This window comes from Coregonus lavaretus (assembly GCF_964263955.1).
Source record: "Coregonus lavaretus genome assembly, chromosome: 15".
Taxonomy (NCBI): Eukaryota; Metazoa; Chordata; class Actinopteri; order Salmoniformes; family Salmonidae; genus Coregonus; species Coregonus lavaretus.
In genome coordinates this window covers 40,681,670-40,700,694 of record NC_140002.1, presented here as the reverse complement: position 1 = coordinate 40,700,694, position 19,025 = coordinate 40,681,670, and the positions used below count along the sequence as shown (strand labels likewise).

The window sequence follows — 19,025 nt, the reverse complement described above, 5'->3', positions numbered from 1 at the left end:
GAGTACATCATATCTGTGGTTAAGAGATCATTTAATGGAGTCTCTACACCTTAAAGCAAATCAAGATCTTGATCCAATCAGCATCATCCTGGGTAAAATAACTAAGGACATGTCACATTACATCACAGGCTGCAGACAGCATGGGTGGATTTTAGAACCACACGTAGTATGCAGGAGCAGGGTATTCAAACTACTAAGTCTTATTAAAAAAGGGTACGTTTTTATTCAAATCAGCATTACTACCACCTGTCATAGTAAAATGAAGGACTTGTACACCCCATACCACTGAAGTGCAAGCAAAACTGTATTCAAAGTAGTGAGTTCTCTTTCTGTTAAAGTTTTGTATTGGTTATTTGATTTTTAGTTGTGACGCAAATTGTCAGTCAGTTTTAACATCTTGGATTGCTAGCTAATATATCCGATACACTATTGCGAATAAAACATTTCCCTGCAAAAGAAAGAGACCAAATATTTTCTTCTCCAACTCGTTTTAATAGCAGGTAGTCTCTGCTGAACAACATTTATTTTTCCAGTGGGATAAAACAGCATTTGGTGAAATAATATCAAATAAATAAATTTAACAAAGCACCACAATATTGATCAAAGGCATGAATGTGCACTGTGTATATGGTAAGCTACATTCAATAAAAACCTTTCGTTTTCCAGCACATGCATCAAACAGAATTATAGAACCAAACAGAATTATAAAACTGAGTATGTAAAAATAAAGCAGTACAAGCAAGAAACGGCCACAAAAGGAGGACCCTTTTCCCTTTTAAAAACACGTTTGGACACTTCAGCCTCAATGGGCAGGGTCACACTGCCTTTTCAACATCTTGAAAAGCACCAGCAATCTAAGCACACTCAAGCCACAGTTACAACAGAAGAGGAAAACAATCAAACACACAGACATTCAGTTGAAACTATGATGAGCACATATTCTATCACACAATCAGAACCCAAAAGCTATTGTATGTTGGTACTGCTTTTATAACCCAAATTTGAAAAGTAACCCAGAGGGGCAGGTGCATAAAGAGTGTTTAAATACTAGCCTGGTCCCAGATCTCTATGAGCTTTAGGAAACTCCTCGTGAGGATTGTTGCCCTTTCATACATGTATAAGACATGTAACATGTATGGCATGACAACTAGTCAGAGAAGTCCATAGTCAGAGAAGTCTAAAGCCCAGACAGGTCTGGGACCAGGCTATAGTCAGAGAAGTCTAAAGCCCAGACAGGTCTGGGACCAGGCTATAGTCAGAGAAGTCTAAAGCCCAGACAGTTCTGGGACCAGGCTATAGTCAGAGAAGTCTAAAGCCCAGACAGGTCTGGGACCAGGCTATAGTCAGAGAAGTCTAAAGCCCAGACAGGTCTGGGACAAGGCTATAGTCAGAGAAGTCTAAAGCCCTGACAGGTCTGGGACCAGGCTATAGTCAGAGAAGTCTAAAGCCCAGACAGGTCTGGGACCAGGCTATAGTCAGAGAAGTCTAAAGCCCAGACAGGTCTGGGACCAGGCTATAGTCAGAGAAGTCTAAAGCCCAGACAGGTCTGGGACCAGGCTATAGTCAGAGAAGTCTAAAGCCCTGACAGGTCTGAGGCCAGCTATAGAAATGCTGAGTCATCCTTTACAGTAGGTTTCAGTGTATCCAGTGGCAGCAGTCCCACAGCTCTCCCTGGAGGGCAAACGCAAAAACAGCCCAACTCAAAATATCCAATTAACAGAAATACAATCTCTTGCAAGTTGACATAAAATTATAAAACCAACATCTAAAAAGGGTTTAAGAGAGTTGGACTTGAAAGGATTTTTAAAAACAGTGTGAGTAGAGATTGTGTGTGTGTGTGTGTGTGTGTGTGTGGGGGGGGGGGGGGGGGTCATATCTCCCCTCAGTGCGACGGCGGATCATGGGGGGGGACAGTTTTCACATTCCGGCAGGCAGGGCTTGAAGAGGAGAGAGGGAGCTCTTTACTTCTTCCAAACGGTGTAGAAAACCCACCTGAGTTAGCTCGTTAAGGAGAATTGCATGCAAACAACAACCACACGTCTCTGTATGAATGTTTGACTATGTCTGGCTGTAAATGGGAGAAGTGTCTGATAACTGCAATACTTTTTATAAGGATACAGTTCCATATAAGAGGGCACACACACCACCTCTTTGGAAAAGTTCACAGGACACGAGAGCCTTCCCAGCTGCTCCTCATAAAGAGCCAGTGCCTCAGTCAGATTTGCACAGTTTCCCTGAGGACACACAACTCTGGGTTAAAACATGGACCACACAGCAATTATGTAACAAAATATACAGTTGAAGTCAGATGTTTACATACACCATAGCCAAATACATTTAAACTCTGTTTTTTCACAATTCCTGACATTTAATTATATTAAAAATTCCCTGTCTTAGGTCAGTTAGGATCACCACTTTATTTTAAGAATGTGAAATGTCAGAATAATAGTAGAGATAATTATTTCTTTCAGCTTTTATTTCTTTCAACACATTCACAGTGGGTCAGAATTTTACATACACTCAATTAGTATTTGGTAGCATTGCCTTTTAAACTATTTAACTTGGGTCAAACGTTTCGGGTAGCCTTCCACAAGCTTCCCACAATAAGTTGGGTAAATTTTGGCCCATTCCTCCTGACAGAGCTGGTGTAACTGTCAGGTTTGTAGGCCTCCTTGCTCGCACACGCTTTTTCAGTTCTACCCACAAATGTTCTATAGGATTGAGGTCAGGGCTTTGTGATGGCCACTCCAATACCTTGACTTTGTTGTCCATAAGCCATTGTGCCACAACTTTGTCAGTATGCTTGGGGTCATTGTCCATTTGGAAGACCCATTTGCGACCAAGCTTTAACTTCCTGACTGATGTCTTGAGATGTTACTTCAATATATCCACATAATTTTCCTTCCTCATGATGCCATCTATTTCGTGAAGTGCACCAGTCCCTCCTGCAGCAAAGCACCCCCACAGCATGATGCTGCCACCCCCGTGCTTCACGTTTGGGATGGTGTTCTTCGGCTTGCAAGCTCACCCTTTTTCCTCCAAACATAACGATGGTAATTATGGCCAAACAGTTCTATTTTTGTTTCACCAGACCAGAGGACATTTCTCCAGAAAGTGCAATCTTTGTCCCCATGTGCAGTTGCAAACCGTAGTCTGGCTTTGTAATGGTGGTTTTGGAGCAGTGGCTTCTTCCTTGCTGAGCGGCCTTTCAGGTTATGTCGATATAGGACTCGTTTTACTGTGGATATAGATACTTTTGTACCCGTTTCCTCCAGCATCTTCACAAGGTCCTTTGCTGTTGTTCTGGGATTGATTTGAACTTTTCGCACCAAAGTACATTCATCTCTAGGAGACAGAACGCATCTACTTCCTGAGCGGTATGACGGCTGCATGGTCCCATGGTGTTTATACTTGCGTACTATTGTTTGTACAGATGAAAGTGGTACCTTCAGGCGTTTGGAAATTGCTCCCAAGGATGAACCAGACTTGTGGAGGTCTACAATTTTCTTTCTGAGGTCTTGGCTGATTTCTTTTGATTTTCCCATGATGTCAAGCAAAGAGACACTGAGTTTGAAGGTAGGCCTTGAAATACATCCACAAGTACACCTCCAATTGACTCAAATGATGTAAATTAGCCTATCAGAAGCTTCTAAAGCCATGACATCATTTTCTGGAATTTTCCAAGCTGTTTAAAGGCACAGTCAACTTAGTGTATGCAAACTTCTGACCCACTGGAATTGTGATACAATGAATTATAAGTGAAATAATCTGTCTGTAAACAATTGTTGGAAAGATTACTTGTGTCATGCACAAAGTAGATGTCCTAACCGACTTGCCAAAACTATAGTTTGTTAACAAGAAATTTGTGGAGTGGTTGAAAAAAAAGAGTTTTAATGGCTCCAGCCTAAGTGTATGTAAACTTCCGACTTCAACTGTATGTGTCATTAAAAACGTCACACTAGGATAAACTTGTCTCTCATGAACAACAAAGACCCAAGAGACAGACATCATAAGTCGATCATGTGTAGGGATAGTAATATCAATTTCATAACACCAGGAGGAGTAAGAGGTGCATTCCACACAGTGGTAGAGTGACTGTATGAAACATTCAGCTAATATGGGAAAGGCCGTCTTACCTGTGTGAAGTACTTCCCAGTAGGACGCAGTACTTTGATTGAGAGATCCAAGATAAGCTGTAGGAACTCCCATGTAGAGTCTGAGACAGAGTAAACCATCTGTCAATCAATTATGTGAGCGATTCATATAAGCGTCTTTCCTCCTATCCAAGAAACAGGCTAACATTACACTGTCCACATCTTAAATCAGATCAATTCTTTGCAATGAGGTACAATGCAGTGCCTCTTTACATGAGCCATACCGGTATTCATCATTGTACAGTTAGAAATGAATGTCCAAGAGGACCCCATGAGAGCATCTGTCACTCACCCTCCTCTGGCGCTGTGGAGATAGGAACTGCTGTGAGGTCATTGATGACGTAATCAAACGTCTTCCCTTCCTCAACATACTTTTTCAGAACCGGAACACAGTCCTCTACCAACACCTGGAAATACAGTCATGGTAACCCCTTGTAGTAACATACAAGACAATACAGAGCGGTGCAACTCTTTCAAGAGTAGTGGGCAAATTACAAATGTTCCATCTCTACTAAGGAAAAGTGCAATGGACAGCACTGTAATCCTCACCTGGTAACAGTCTCCCTTCAGTTTGTCCAGAACACTTCCACAAGCCTTCCTCATGTGCGTCCTACACCCATCAATCACCATTTGGTCGATGTAGACACTTTGTCAAGGCATTACAAACCAGGCACATGGATAGATCACAGACCAGATAGTCCTACCGGGTTACGTCTAGAAAAATGATCCAAGGTTAGTGTTAAAATATTTTTGGTGCAAATCCCTGAAGCAATCTGTTAACTGGGCACAGAAAGACGTGAAAAGCAGCGTCCTGAAAGGATATCTCCACCATGGTGATCATCTCTGGCTTGAGTTTGACGGCCTCAGCGAGGATACCTCCATCACCGCCTCCTAAGATTAGCACCTCCTTTCCTGTATAGTTCTCTTTCCCTCTGCCCATGATGGCCTGGGTGTAGGGTAGGTCACTCTCTGCCAGATCTGCCATATGATCACATTACAATATCATCAGATATGCCATATAATTACATTACAATATCATCAGATATGCCATTACTGAAACCCAGTCAAATGTTAATCTTATTAGATTCAGATTTCAATCACGAAAAACTACAATAGTGACCTCAATAACAGTAAATAACATAATTACAATGATATACATGAGCAGTAAGTGATGGAATAATTCATAACAATTGTATCAAAAATTCACACAAATTACACATAGGTTTCCTTACCTTGTATGCAGTCTATGGACAAGGTATGACAGCAATCCATGCCCTGGTTTTGATTTTCCTGCCACGGTTTTCAAATGCTAATGTTTTAGCATGTGTGGCACAAATCCCATTTAAGTCATGCAATTCTCGCACATCATGTCCAAATCATCCGAAAGTATGTAAAATATATTGTGAAGCGCAACAAAATCACGTACAGATGATTAGAACATGTGCAAAAAACGCTAATATCGGTACCATGACTTAAATGGGATTTGTGCCGTAAATGCTAAAACGATAGCATTTGGAAACAGTGCCAGGGAAACTAAACCAAAGCATGGATTGGTGTCATACCTTATCCATAGACAGCTTACAGAGTAAGGAAACCAATATGTAATTTTGTAATTTGGGTGAACTATCCCTTTAAATCAAGGCCTGTAGGAATCAGAGTACAGAGTTGAGTGGTCGGAAATCCTTTCCAACCGCTCTGGTAAAAACCGCTCCAAGCTCACAGGAAAAAAAACTGCCGCTCCAAATTTGCTCCATTCATTAAAAACCAACACCCATCTATTTTTGTGACTACCTGGACCTACCATTTGGTTTTAAAGTATTGAAATCAAACCATATGATTTGAATGAAAGGTATTTTAATAAACATGAAAAGATGACCGTAAGAAGTGCTCATACTCTGGTAGGAATGTTATATTTTACTTACTAACATCCCCATTGAGGATCAGGATATTGCCAAACTGCTGTGAGTGCAAGATCTTTATATTCTGGTATGCAGAGTCCTCATCGTATACAACCCGATCTATGTCATACTCCACCAGTCTGCCGTCGGCTGTGGGCCAGTATCGATCAACAGCTGCACCTCGTGTCAGAGCTGGGAGCCTGGGGAAGGGGGGGAATGGTAGAAATCATGTTCATGATGGCATCATGGAGACATTGACAGATGGTTACAGGGTAATACTTTCACACTACAGCTTGTGTACCTCTCCAGTCATCACACAACAAGGCCACTACAGTATGATCATCCACCACTCGAGGCTTACCTCTTGACCCTCCTAATGTTTCCATGTAGGAGACTTTTCAGCTTCTTTTCCAGTGCATTCAAAAGCTGAGAGAAAACAGAAAAATCGTATTTATTATTTTGCATATCCTAACGTTACATTAAGCAAAATATCCTAAATGTCAAATAGTCCAAAGGCCTATGGCCACGTGTTGCTGTATTGAACTCATGGAAAGGTGTCCTACTCAGGGTATTCAGAAGGTCTGTTAAATAGTATATATTTGTAATATTTGCGTTATTGTGTATGGATTTAAGCAGGTCCAGTGCAAAGACAATTATTTATTTCATCACCTACGTTATCTACTTGTGCAATGTTATCTCCTTCACAACACTGCAGATCAACGGTAACCAGACCATGGGAGTGCACACGCAGAATAACCAACCTGAAAAGAGACAGACAAACAAACAGAGAGACAGACAAACAGAGTTAAAGTGTGGGGAGAACAGCATTGATTCTAGGCTATAACTTCTCACTCACTTCTCTCTCCTTAAACCTAGAGCTCATGAGTAGCAGATATCCTATAGGCTACAGCTGTGGCATAATACAGGTTGTGACCTATTATTGACCCAACCTTTCTGAAAGCACAGTGGAGATCCAGGGGCAGCTGAAGGTTGAACATTTTTTTTATCCAAAATGATGTGTTGTGTTGCTGCGGGCAGCCATATTCATGCAGGCTTAGGCCCACACAATGCCTCACCAGCTGTGTTTACCACTCACCACACAAAACAGGAAGCACCAAACCCCTTAGATCCGATACACAAAGCCACTAAAGGGCTATGCGTTCAACTGAACACAAGCCATTGTTGTACCAATGATACACTTAACTGGCCAATCAATGGTCTTCCTAAAGAGTGTCTGACCACTGGAACACACCTGGTGTTTCCATTGGACAGTCTGGGTATTGGTAAAAATAACTGGGATTTTACAAATTCCTCACACACATTAAATATTTCTCAATTAGAGCAACATTTTTGTGCAGCCTGTATAGCATTCATTTTATTCCAAACTAACCTTGACAGATATCTGACGTTAGAGTATTTGCTGAGGAAATATTACACTGTTGAGCTAACTAGTGTTTGGAACTTCTGTTACGCCTACATCTATTTTGCATAAACCTCGATTGTGCTGATCTAAGATGACATCTATCAATACAGTTCAGATACAGTCATTTACATGTAAAAGGACCCATGAGCACCAACATGTGAAGTTTATAGGAGCATATCACATTTGGTGTCAAGTGAAAGGTAAGAGTATATTTTTGGGAAATGACGGCATTGATACGTTTTCCAACCATTTTCCATCTTAAAAATAAGGAATAAGCAAAGGCTTTGATTTCTGGTCACACAGATGGAAAAGGGGTCGTAGAAAACATCTACTAGAAAAAGTTCTAAAGAGGTATTAGAAATACATTAAAACACAATAACGTTGAAGTAAAGTCCCCTGCCATCTAATATCAACATTTATATTTAGTTTTGCAGAAATTATTTGCTTTCTGTAAGTTTAAGAAATATTGCCTAGTGTATTGTCATTCTGTTACCAACATCTTTATATTTTATAATCTCTCCCTCATGAGGAAGTTCACAGAAGTTAAAAACAAATAGAGAGTCGCACGCTATATACAGTGAGTGCTGATTTTGTACGTTTGCCCACTGACAAATAAATGATCTGTCTATATTTTTAATGGTAGGTTTATTTGAACAGTGAGAGACAGAATAACAACAAAGAAATCCAGAAAAACGCATGTCAAAAATGTTATAAATTGATTTGCATTTTAATGAGGGAAATAAGTATTTGACCCCCTCTCAATCAGAAAGATTTCTGGCTCCCATGTGTCTTTTATACAGGTAACGAGCTGAGATTAGGAGCACACTCTTAAAGGGAGTGCTCCTAATCTCAGCTTGTTACCTGTGTAAAAGACACCTGTCCACAGAAGCAATCAATCAATCAGATTCTAAACTCTCCACCATGGCCAAGACCAAAGAGCTCTCCAAGGATGTCAGGGACATGATTGTAGACCTACACAAGGCTGGTATGGGCTACAAGACCATCGCCAAGCAGCTTGGTGAGAAGGTGACAACAGTTGGTGTGATTATTTGCAAATGGAAGAAACACAAACTAACTGTCAATCTCCTTCGGCCTGGGGCTCCATGCAAGATCTCACCTCGTGGAGTTGCAATGATCATGAGAACAGTGAGGAATCAGCCCAGAACTACACGGGAGGATCTTGTCAATAATCTCAAGGCAGCTTGGACCATAGTCATCAAGAAAACAATTGGTAACACACTACGCCGTGAAGGACTGAAATCCTGCAGCGCCCGCAAGGTCCCCCTGCTCAAGAAAGCACATATACAGGCCCGTCTGAAGTTTGCCAATGAACATCTGAATGATTCAGAGGAGAACTGGGTGAAAGTGTTGTGGTCAGATGAGACCAAAATCGAGCTCTTTGGCATCAACTCAACTCGCCGTGTTTGGAGGAGGAGGAATGCTGCCTATGACCCCAAGAACACCATCCCCACCGTCAAACATGGAGGTGGAAACATGGGGGTGTTTTTCTGCTAAGGGGACAGGACAACTTCACCGCATCAAAGGGACGATGGACGGGGCCATGTACCGTCAAATCTTGGGTGAGAACCTCCTTCCCTCAGCCAGGGCATTGAAAATGGGTCGTGGATGGGTATTCCAGCATGACAATGACCCAAAACACACGCCCAAGGCAACAAACGAGTGGCTCAAGAAGAAGCACATTAAGGTCCTGGAGTGGCCTAGCCAGTCTCCAGACCTTAATCCCATAGAAAATCTGTGGAGGGAGCTGAAGGTTCGAGTTGCCAAACGTCAGCCTCGAAACCTTAATGACTTGGAGAAGATCTGCAAAGAGGAGTGGGACAAAACCCCTCCTGAGATGTGTGCAAACCTGGTGGCCAACTACAAGAAACGTCTGACCTCTGTGATTGCCAACAAGGGTTTTGCCACCAAGTACTAAGTCATGTTTTGCAGAGGGGTCAAATACTTATTTCCCTCATTAAAATGCAAATCAATTTATAACATCTTTGACATGCGTTTTTCTAGATTTTTGTTGTTGTTATTCTGTCTCTCACTGTTCAAATAAACATACCATTAAAATTATAGACTGATCATGTCTTTGTCAGTGGGCAAACGTACAAAATCAGCAGGGGATCAAATACTTTTTTCCCTCACTGTATAAACTCCCAGTAATTTATTGGGTAAAGCACCAACGTTTCAGCATCACTGTGCCTTCTTCAGACAATAAAGAAGGCACAGTGATGCTGAAACGTTGGTGTTTTACCCAATAAATTACTGCGAGTTCATATATATATATAGAGTGGGCAACTATTTTTTATAGCTTACAGTTTATTCGCTGTTAGCACCTCTACACAAAATCATTTCTTTGGGTGTGTGCCATCTCATGCTTTTTATTAGAAGTTCACAAAAGTAACAAGTAAAAGGTAGACCTACCAATTAGTTAGTGTTTTTTCTGATAATTTTATTTATGAATAATTAAGTAATTAAAACACGTCACTGTTACCAAATCGGGCACACCACGTCATTTCAATACGGAAATTTGGGTAATATTTGGTTGAGAAATTGATAAACGAGATTTCAACCTTTACTCACCCATTCAAAAAGACAGCCAGAAGTTTGTTGAATTCCCAATATTACAGCAATTGTGACGCTCTCCACAGACCTGCGACCTTCGCATGCTATCTTGAACATGCACGCTTTCTATGATTGCATAAGAAGACATGTATAGTTACAGTAAACTAACCTCAAAATGTGGCCATGGATGCGTTACTCATGTTAAGGGTTGAATAAATACTGTTACATTCAGGGGTGAAAGTACATTTCACGTCCTCCTATATATGTACGCCCACCGCATGAACAATGGGTCATAGATGTACATAAGGAACCCCTATTCAACCCCTATTTAGTATGATCTCTGTGGGCCTAGTAAAGGTTTGTCATTTAACTTCTATCATGTATTACCTTTAAAATGTGGCATAAACACAACCAGTCATGGCGTTTTCGTCTGACTGTCAAACAATCACTTCAAGCGCCGCTCCTGTTGGCTACCCGTGCACGTTTGTCCACTCACAAAATAATTCCAGCATCCCAACAGTGCACCCGCAATTTAATGAATGGAAAGAGAAATCAGTTAGAAAAAAACCTAATAGTGTAATGACATTCGACAATTGTCATTAGGCCCACTACGCTTGTAGTATGAATTGATGCATCCACTGCTGCGGGCTAGGCATGTGTGTCTCAGTCTCTGCAACTTATCTCCGCCTTACTGTACAACAAAAGTATTGTTTAATTCTGTTTGGTTGACAAACACAACCAAATAGCAACATTTAAAGGATATGTTATACTTCGATAGTTTCATCTGAGCTACTGGCTTAATCCTATTCTTTAATTTTTATTAAGTTAAAGAATAGGACTCAATATGTAACTTTTGGGGTGACCCGACCAAATTAGAGTTATAGATCTGTCATTCTCATTGAAAGCAAGTCTAAGAAGCAGCAGATCTGTTCTATTTCTATGCTTCCCATTCTTAAGTTTAGTTTTTGCGTCTTTTACTTTCAGTTTTGTACACCAGCTTGAAGCAGCTGAAAATACAATATTTTTGGCTATGGAAAATATATTTCACAGCGGTTTAGATGGTACAATGATTCCCTACCCAACGAATGCTTGTTTTGTCACACAAACTGAAAGTAGGCGAACTATTTCTGCATATTGCACCTTTAAAGTGCATTTAAAGTTTGATTTGATTTAGTCCTTTTCTTTAACTTAGATTTTTGGATGAGATGGAGACGTGAATCCAACATATCAATTATAAATTTTTAGACAAACTGGAATTAAACCAGACTAAGTCAGTGGCAAAGATGGCACTGTCCAAGCAGAAGATGACTTTGTTCGTGATGCGTGCCCCCAAATTATACAACAGCACACCGGACTTGAAACAAAGATAGATGTAACCATGTGCTATTCAATGTATTATTTGAGTGGCATTGGTGCTCCCAAGTCAAAAATGCATGTGCATTCCACAGGTCACGTTTATAAGTGTGTTCAAAAAATGTTATCAAGATTAGGAAAAGTTTTGCAGCACACCTGAGAGTTCCTCAGGGCACATGAGTATGCCACAGCACACCGGTTGAAAACCACTGGAGTAGAGTTCAGTACAGTAGAGCACGTGTAGAGTACAGTATAATGTAATATACTCAACTGGACTGTAGTTAACTATATTCTACTTTTCTTTACTGTGCTCTACTGTACAGAACTTATGGCTGCATGATATGGGAAAAAAATCGAATTGCGATATACATGAAGAACACCTGCTCTTTCCATGACACAGAATGACCAGGTGAATCTAGGTAAAAGCTCTTATCCCTTATTGGTGTCACTTGTTAAATCCACATCAATCAGTGTAGATAAAGGGGAGGAGACAGGTTAAACAAATATTTTTAAGCCTTGAGACATGGATTGTGCATGTTTTCCATTCAGAGGGTGAATGGGCAAGACAACAGAATTAAGTGCATTTGAACAGGTATGTTAATAGGTCCCAGGCGCAGCGGTTTGGGTCAAGAACTGCAACGCTGCTGGGTTATCAAGAATGGTCCACCACCCAAAGGACATCCAGCCAACTTCACACAATTGTGAAAAGCATTGGAGACAACATGGCCCAGCATCCTGTGGAACGCTTTCAAAACCTTGTAGAGTCCATGCCCTGACAAATTGAGGCTGTTCTGAGGGCAAAAGGGGGTGACGGTGCCCACTCTGGTCTTGGCATGTGCACTCTAGTCAACAGCTCACAGATACAGTGCGGGTTGGCTACCTACATGAGACTATTATGGACAAAATAGCACGATTATTTATATTTGTCACACGGCAGCCAAGCATCGATCATCATGTCACCAAAATAAGACCCTCAATATTTATTGGAAAAGAGCGTAAAGCTCATCACCGTGCACTTTCACCACCCTGTGAAGTTCATCATAACTTATTTAATCTGTAGTCTAATAAACTGCATGCTTTCCCGAGTCGTAGTGGTTGGACCACACAACATATTTTTGCGTGAATCCAAGTTTACTTCAATATGATGGTTATTATAATCAATATTTGCGCATAAAGGTGCTTCCACCTCCATTTCTCACATAATTAATTTCAGACACAAAAAGAACCTACCTTGTCTAGTGTATTTGGTTTAGTCTACATTTGGAAAGTTTACCGACAAATTTGCTGTTGTTTCCATCAGGCCTGTCGTGACATTTTTTATCCAACATGTACTTTACTTGCGTAAAAAGGTTGTGTGGAAATGTGGTTATAGAAATATAATAATTATTTATATTAGGAAGCAGTGGAAAGCAACATCGTTCTAGTTTGGATCAATCTGTTGACTGCATTTGACCTAACAGAACAGCATGCAAACTTATGGTGAATATAAGCAGCCACAAGAGGAGAGGGAGACATGACAAACAGAGTAAACTATAAAAACGGATATTACACACGGCTGAGTGGCGTTTCCATCTCTTGCGATTTGGATATTGCAAATGTCAATATTGCAGTTTCAATGTGAATTTGTTGTACAATACTGTGCGCTGCTGTACTGATCTGTCCAAACTTATTAAACATAGATGTCTATGATTGGTACAGATTTGGTCCGGTCTGGACCAACCAAATGTGGTCTTGTTTGGGGGCAGAGCTCATTAGAATAATAGCCAGTGTGTTAAATAATACCCAAACATACAAAGGAGCATATTAAAATGTTCTACCTTTGTGTACCTTTCATGAAGAGAATGACATTCATAATTAGGCATTTCTGTAGAGTACAGATCCAGGACCCATGATGTAATCCTGTTACCATCATTCTGTTGCTGGGTGTTGATCCACTTCACTTACTGTAGTTCAAAATAACCTAAATAGATTTTTTTCAAACTCAAGATGTCATGTCATAGCTGACATCCCATTCTTTCTGCAGACATCTTTGAATCTTAATTCAGAGTAGATATTTAACCAAGTTTTTTGAAAACGTAGTCACATAAACTGAGGGAGATTTTACTGTCATTCTGTTACCAAACTTAGGATCTGCACTGTTCCTCAAGGAAATGTGTTTTAGTAACATTTTCTGTGGCAATTGTTAAAAGTAGACTTCTGTATATACATACAGTGGGGAGAACAAGTTTTTGATACACTGCCGATTTTGCAGGTTTTCCTACTTACAAAGCATGTAGAGGTCTGTAATTTTTATCATAGGTACACTTCAACTGTGAGAGACGGAATCTAAAACAAAAATCCAGAAAATCACATTGTATGATTTTTAAGTACTTAATTTTGCATTTTATTGCATGACATAAGTATTTGATCACCTACCAACCAGTAAGAATTCCGGCTCTCACAGACCTGTTAGTTTTTCTTTAAGAAGCCCTCCTGTTCTCCACTCATTACCTGTATTAACTGCACCTGTTTGAACTCGTTACCTGTATAAAAGACACCTGTCCACACACTCAATCAAACAGATTCAAGCCAAGACCAGAGAGCTGTGTAAGGACATCAGGGATAAAATTGTAGACCTGCACAAGGCTGGGATGGGCTACAGGACAATAGGCAAGCAGCTTGGTGAGAAGGCAACAACTGGTGGCGCAATTATTAGAAAATGGAAGAAGTTCAAGATGACGGTCAATCACCCTCGGTCTGGGGCTCCATGCAAGATCTCACCTCGTGGGGCATCAATGATCATGAGGAAGGTGAGGGATCAGCCCAGAACTACACGGCAGGACCTGGTCAATGACCTGAAGAGAGCTGGGACCACAGTCTCAAAGAAAACCATTAGTAACACACTACGCCGTCATGGATTTAAATCCTGCAGCGCACGCAAGGTCCCCCTGCTCAAGCCAGCGCATGTCCAGGCCCGTCTGAAGTTTTCCAATGACCATCTGGATGATCCAGAGGAGGGATGGGAGAAGGTCATGTGGTCTGATGAGACAAAAATAGAGCTTTTTGGTCTAAACTCCACTCGCCGTGTTTGGAGGAAGAAGGAGGATGAGTACAACCCCAAGAACACCATCCCAACCGTGAAGCATGGAGGTGGAAACATCATTCTTTGGGGATGCTTTTCTGCAAAGGGGACAGGACGACTGCACCGTATTGAGGGGAGGATGGATGGGGCCATGTATCGCGAGATCTTGGCCAACAACCTCCTTCCCTCAGTAAGAGCATTGAAGATGGGTCGTGGCTGGGTCTTCCAGCATGACAACGACCCGAAACACACAGCCAGGGCAACTAAGGAGTGGCTCCGTAAGAAGCATCTCAAGGTCCTGGAGTGGCCTAGCCAGTCTCCAGACCTGAATCCAATAGAACATCTTTGGAGGGAGCTGAAAATCCGTATTGCCCAGCGACAGCCCCGAAACCTGAAGGATCTGTATGGAGGAGTGGGCCAAAATCCCTGCTGCAGTGTGTGCAAACCTGGTCAAGACCTACAGGAAACGTATGATCTCTGTAATTGCAAACAAAGGTTTCTGTACCAAATATTAAGTTCTGCTTTTCTGATGTATGAAATACTTATGTCATGCAATAAAATGCTAATTAATTACTTTAAAATCATACAATGTGATTTTCTGGATTTTTGGATTTTCTGGATTTTTAGATTCCATCTCTCACAGTTATAGTGTACCTATGATAAAAATTACAGACCTCTACATGCTTTTTAAGTAGGAAAACCTGCAAAATCGGCAGTGTATCAAATACTTGTTCTCCCCACTGTAGGTATATGGTGTGTTAAAATTTGCAATCAATGTTTTTGTTTGGCATACATTTTAAAGTGACATAGAGACTCACATTTTCACTCTGTTACCATGGAATTGCCCATACATCACCTTGAACTAGTGGCACCCTGCCCTACGGAGTGCCTCAAATTCCCATTTTATCTTTGAAGATTGCAACCATGACCATATAATCTTCAACTCAAAAAACCCTGTGCAAAGCATAGTATGGTAGCTTGTTATCTATCAATAGTTTGGATACATCCCCATTATTGACTGTCTCCTGTGCTTTATTATGTGTTCTTATTATTTTTATTGTAGCACTTTGGCTTTTTGAAAAGCAAAAAAATATATACTAGATGTAATTCTATTTATTCTACAAAATATATTGATTGTGACATAAATAATGATGACAGTGTTGATGGAACTGGTGCCTACCTGCCATTCTTGCCAATGAAGGTAGCAAGGTATCCATGTCCCTCCGTGTCATGGACAGTTTCTGTCATTTCCTGCTCTTGAAATATAGACTGCAGCCCATGCACAGTTGAAGGACAGTCAGCTAAACAGAAAAGGGGAGGGGCATATATGGTGAGAACAAATCAAATCAATTTTTTTTATTTTAATTTTAAATTGTATTTGTCACATGCGCCGAATACAACAGGTGTAGACCTTACAGTGAAATGCTTACTTACAATCCCTTAACCAACAATGCAATTTTAAGAAAAATAAGTGTTAAGTAAAAAATTGATAAGAAAAAGAGAAAAATAAAAATAACAAATAATTAAAGAGCAGCAGTAAAATAACAGTAGTAACACAGTTATGACCAAAACACAACCCCCTCATTAAATTCCTCTTCCAGACAGAATCACCAATAATGGCCCATTCTCCCTGAGGGCAGTCCCAGATTAATTTCTGCCCAGTCTGATCGATAAATGAAATGGGCGGGAGAAGTAGGCTATAGCTCAGACATCTCTGTTTCACAGCTCCTAGTGTAAGTAGGCCTGCTAGGTAGGGGATTAGCCCTGGGAGCCTCTTCCACCCCCAATTTATCAGGTATGTTTGAGAGGGCAAATGACTGCAGTCCCTGTACAGGTTTAAGTAGGTGATATCTTGCTAGGTAAAGGAGAATGGATTTATCTTACTGCACACACCGGTACTGTACCTTGTAACAACCACCTATAATTGTAGGAGAAAATTACGATTAATAATCTAGATAACTAGCTAGCGACTGTATGTTCTTTTCTTGATTGAGTGTGCACCATAACAGGCAGACCAGACAGTTGGCTGAAATTAATACAAAATTATGGCAGGAGCCTAATTTAACTAGGAAATTCATCTTGCAAGCCTTTTTACATTGAGTGGCTATGGATTTCAAACCCATTATTGGTCACTGGGACCTTATGATTTATTGATGGCTAGCCTCATCAATAAGCATGGTCACCATTGTTTAGCTAGCTAGCTACTCGCAGTTTGACTGTCTGTCCAGTCACGCAGACAGGCGCAGCAGCAGACACATGGCTTTGCTAATCTAGCTAGCTAGCTAGCTACCTAGCAACTGCACGAAAGGTCATATATCAATCTGCTGGCAACCAGTGATTTGGAATTATGCTACCTAGCTATTAAGATAGCGGATGCCATTTAGCTAGATCAATTCTTACTCAGTATTAACGAGTTATGTCCTCCGAGAAAAAACCCCACTAATCGTGCATAGCTAGCTATCTATATTATTTTTATGCAAGTATATTGGACAGACTACGCGTATTGACAACGATTAGCTAGCTAACGTACAGTAGTTAGCTAGACGCGCAAAGGGAAAATATAACCGCCCATGTCCTGTAGTGCAACCTGGTCTCAGAGCATTTCGTATTATTCTGCTGAAACCGTTCGTAATCTAGCGAATGCCCGTGTGTGCAATTTACCTGGCGCTGAGAGGTTGAAGTCGAGGGTGTAATGTCGCAGTGCCATGACTGGGTACAGCCGTCAGCCATGCCTGGAGTAGGCAGCTGGTGTGAAAACGGAGTTTGTCTGTGGATACTGAAGGAGGAACCGTGGGGCCTTGATCGTACTGCCAGTGCCTCTGCTGCTGCTTGAGTGAGAGGGTTCGCTAGAATGCAGACTGGTCTGTTTGTGGACACGCAGGGGGGATGGTCCGATGACGCTGTGGCTAGTCTACCTCGTGCTTACACTTGACTACAGTTCAGACTAGGCCTACAGTAGGCTTCCTGCGAGTTGGGCAGAGAGAGACCTGTTCCCAAACTAATGTTCTTATATTTCTTGAGATTAAAGGCCCAGTGCAGTCAAAAACGTGATCTTCATGTTTTGTATATTTCCACACTATGAGGTTGGAATAATACTGTAAAATTGTGAAAATTATGATAATTTCCTTTTAGTGTAAGATCTGTTTGAAAAGACCACCTGAAATGTCAGCCTGCTTTGGTGGGATGGAGTTTTGGCCTTCCTGGTGACATCACCATGCGGTAAACTAGTTAATAGACCAATAACAAAGAGAGTTCCAAACCTCTCTGCCCATAACAGCTAGTTTTATTTTTTCCCTTCCCCACTCAGATCACTGCCAGACAGTCGTAGGAAAATTCTTGCTTGAGAAATTGCTCTTTGGTAAGAAGCTATTTTTGTTTCTTTTAGACAATTTGAATGGAAAACAGTCACAGTAAGGTACTTAACAGTTACCCAGAAATATTTGATATTGAGATAAAAATGGCTGCATTGGATCTTTAATATTTTATGTGTTCCACACTCCAGTCCTTTGCAGGGATGGGCAACTTGCAGCCCACAGCATCCAGCCAATTAAATAGGTACATCCCACAGTGTATTTTTATTTATTTTTATGAAATTAGAGATTTAGCTGAGTAGCCTAAGCAGCTGATTTCTTATGCGTTTCATCTCAGTGCTTGGGAAGTGAACTGTTTTGACTAATCAAAAATGTCCTTTTGATACAAAGATCCTGATGAAATGTGGGAGATTTTGGAGATTTCAGATAAATAATAACAGAAGGGAAAGCTTCCATTCCTACGGAAAGGTGACTTCAAGCTGTGTGTCTATTAGATGTAAAAAAAAAAAATATATATATATATATATATATAAAATCTGCCATTTCAGTGTTTTATGCAAACACTTGCAGCCCACATCTTGATTTTAGATTAAGTAATCCAAAATGTAATAGGCTATTTTTAAGAATGTAACTGTAATCTGATTAGGCCTACACATTTTTTAAGTAATCTGGGTTGATTACAGTTACTTCGTTTTTGTAATCTGATTACATCGTAATGCCTGTTACATGTAATCTGTTATAGTGTCGTTTGGACATCCTTCCAAATCCTGTCTCGTCCACTCGACTATTGGAAGTCTGGGAAACTTCAGTTTTGGATTTGGTGTTTGAATGGGAGCGCTGGCATTCAGCAACAGTGCACCTGTTTAGTTTTAGTGGAGATCCCTCAATAATAATTCTCACTATAGCACATTGGTAATAGTCAGTGACAAATACACAGAGTGTACAAAACATTAAGAACACCTTCCTAATATTGAGTTGCACCCCTCAATCAAAACTCAATTAAACTACTAACCACAACTACTGACCACAATTACCGACCACAACCATACAACTACTGACCACAACCAACCAACTACTGACAGCACAACTACTGACCACAACACAACTAGAGACCATAACTACTGACAACAAATACTAAACACAACCACACAACTAGAGACCATAACTACTGACCATAACTACTGACCACACAACTACTGAACACAACTACTGAACACAACCAAAAAACGACTGACCACAACTACTGAACCACAC

General features: G+C 40.8%; 1 protein-coding gene across 1 annotated transcript; it reads right to left on the bottom strand.

The window, feature by feature from the left end:
- Positions 1–485: 485 nt before the first annotated feature.
- On the bottom strand, positions 486–17,295 carry LOC311142899 (spermine synthase-like). The gene is made up of 11 exons (XM_084178617.1): positions 17,122–17,295; positions 15,641–15,761; positions 6,726–6,813; positions 6,414–6,478; positions 6,077–6,252; positions 4,978–5,132; positions 4,704–4,793; positions 4,447–4,561; positions 4,137–4,216; positions 2,119–2,234; positions 486–1,992 (listed from the first exon to the last, which is right to left on the bottom strand). Exons 1-11 carry the CDS (start codon positions 17,165–17,167, stop codon positions 1,962–1,964), a joined length of 1,083 nt encoding a protein of 360 aa, XP_084034743.1. The 5' UTR covers positions 17,168–17,295; the 3' UTR covers positions 486–1,961.
- Between the last annotated feature and the right edge of the window lie 1,730 nt (positions 17,296–19,025).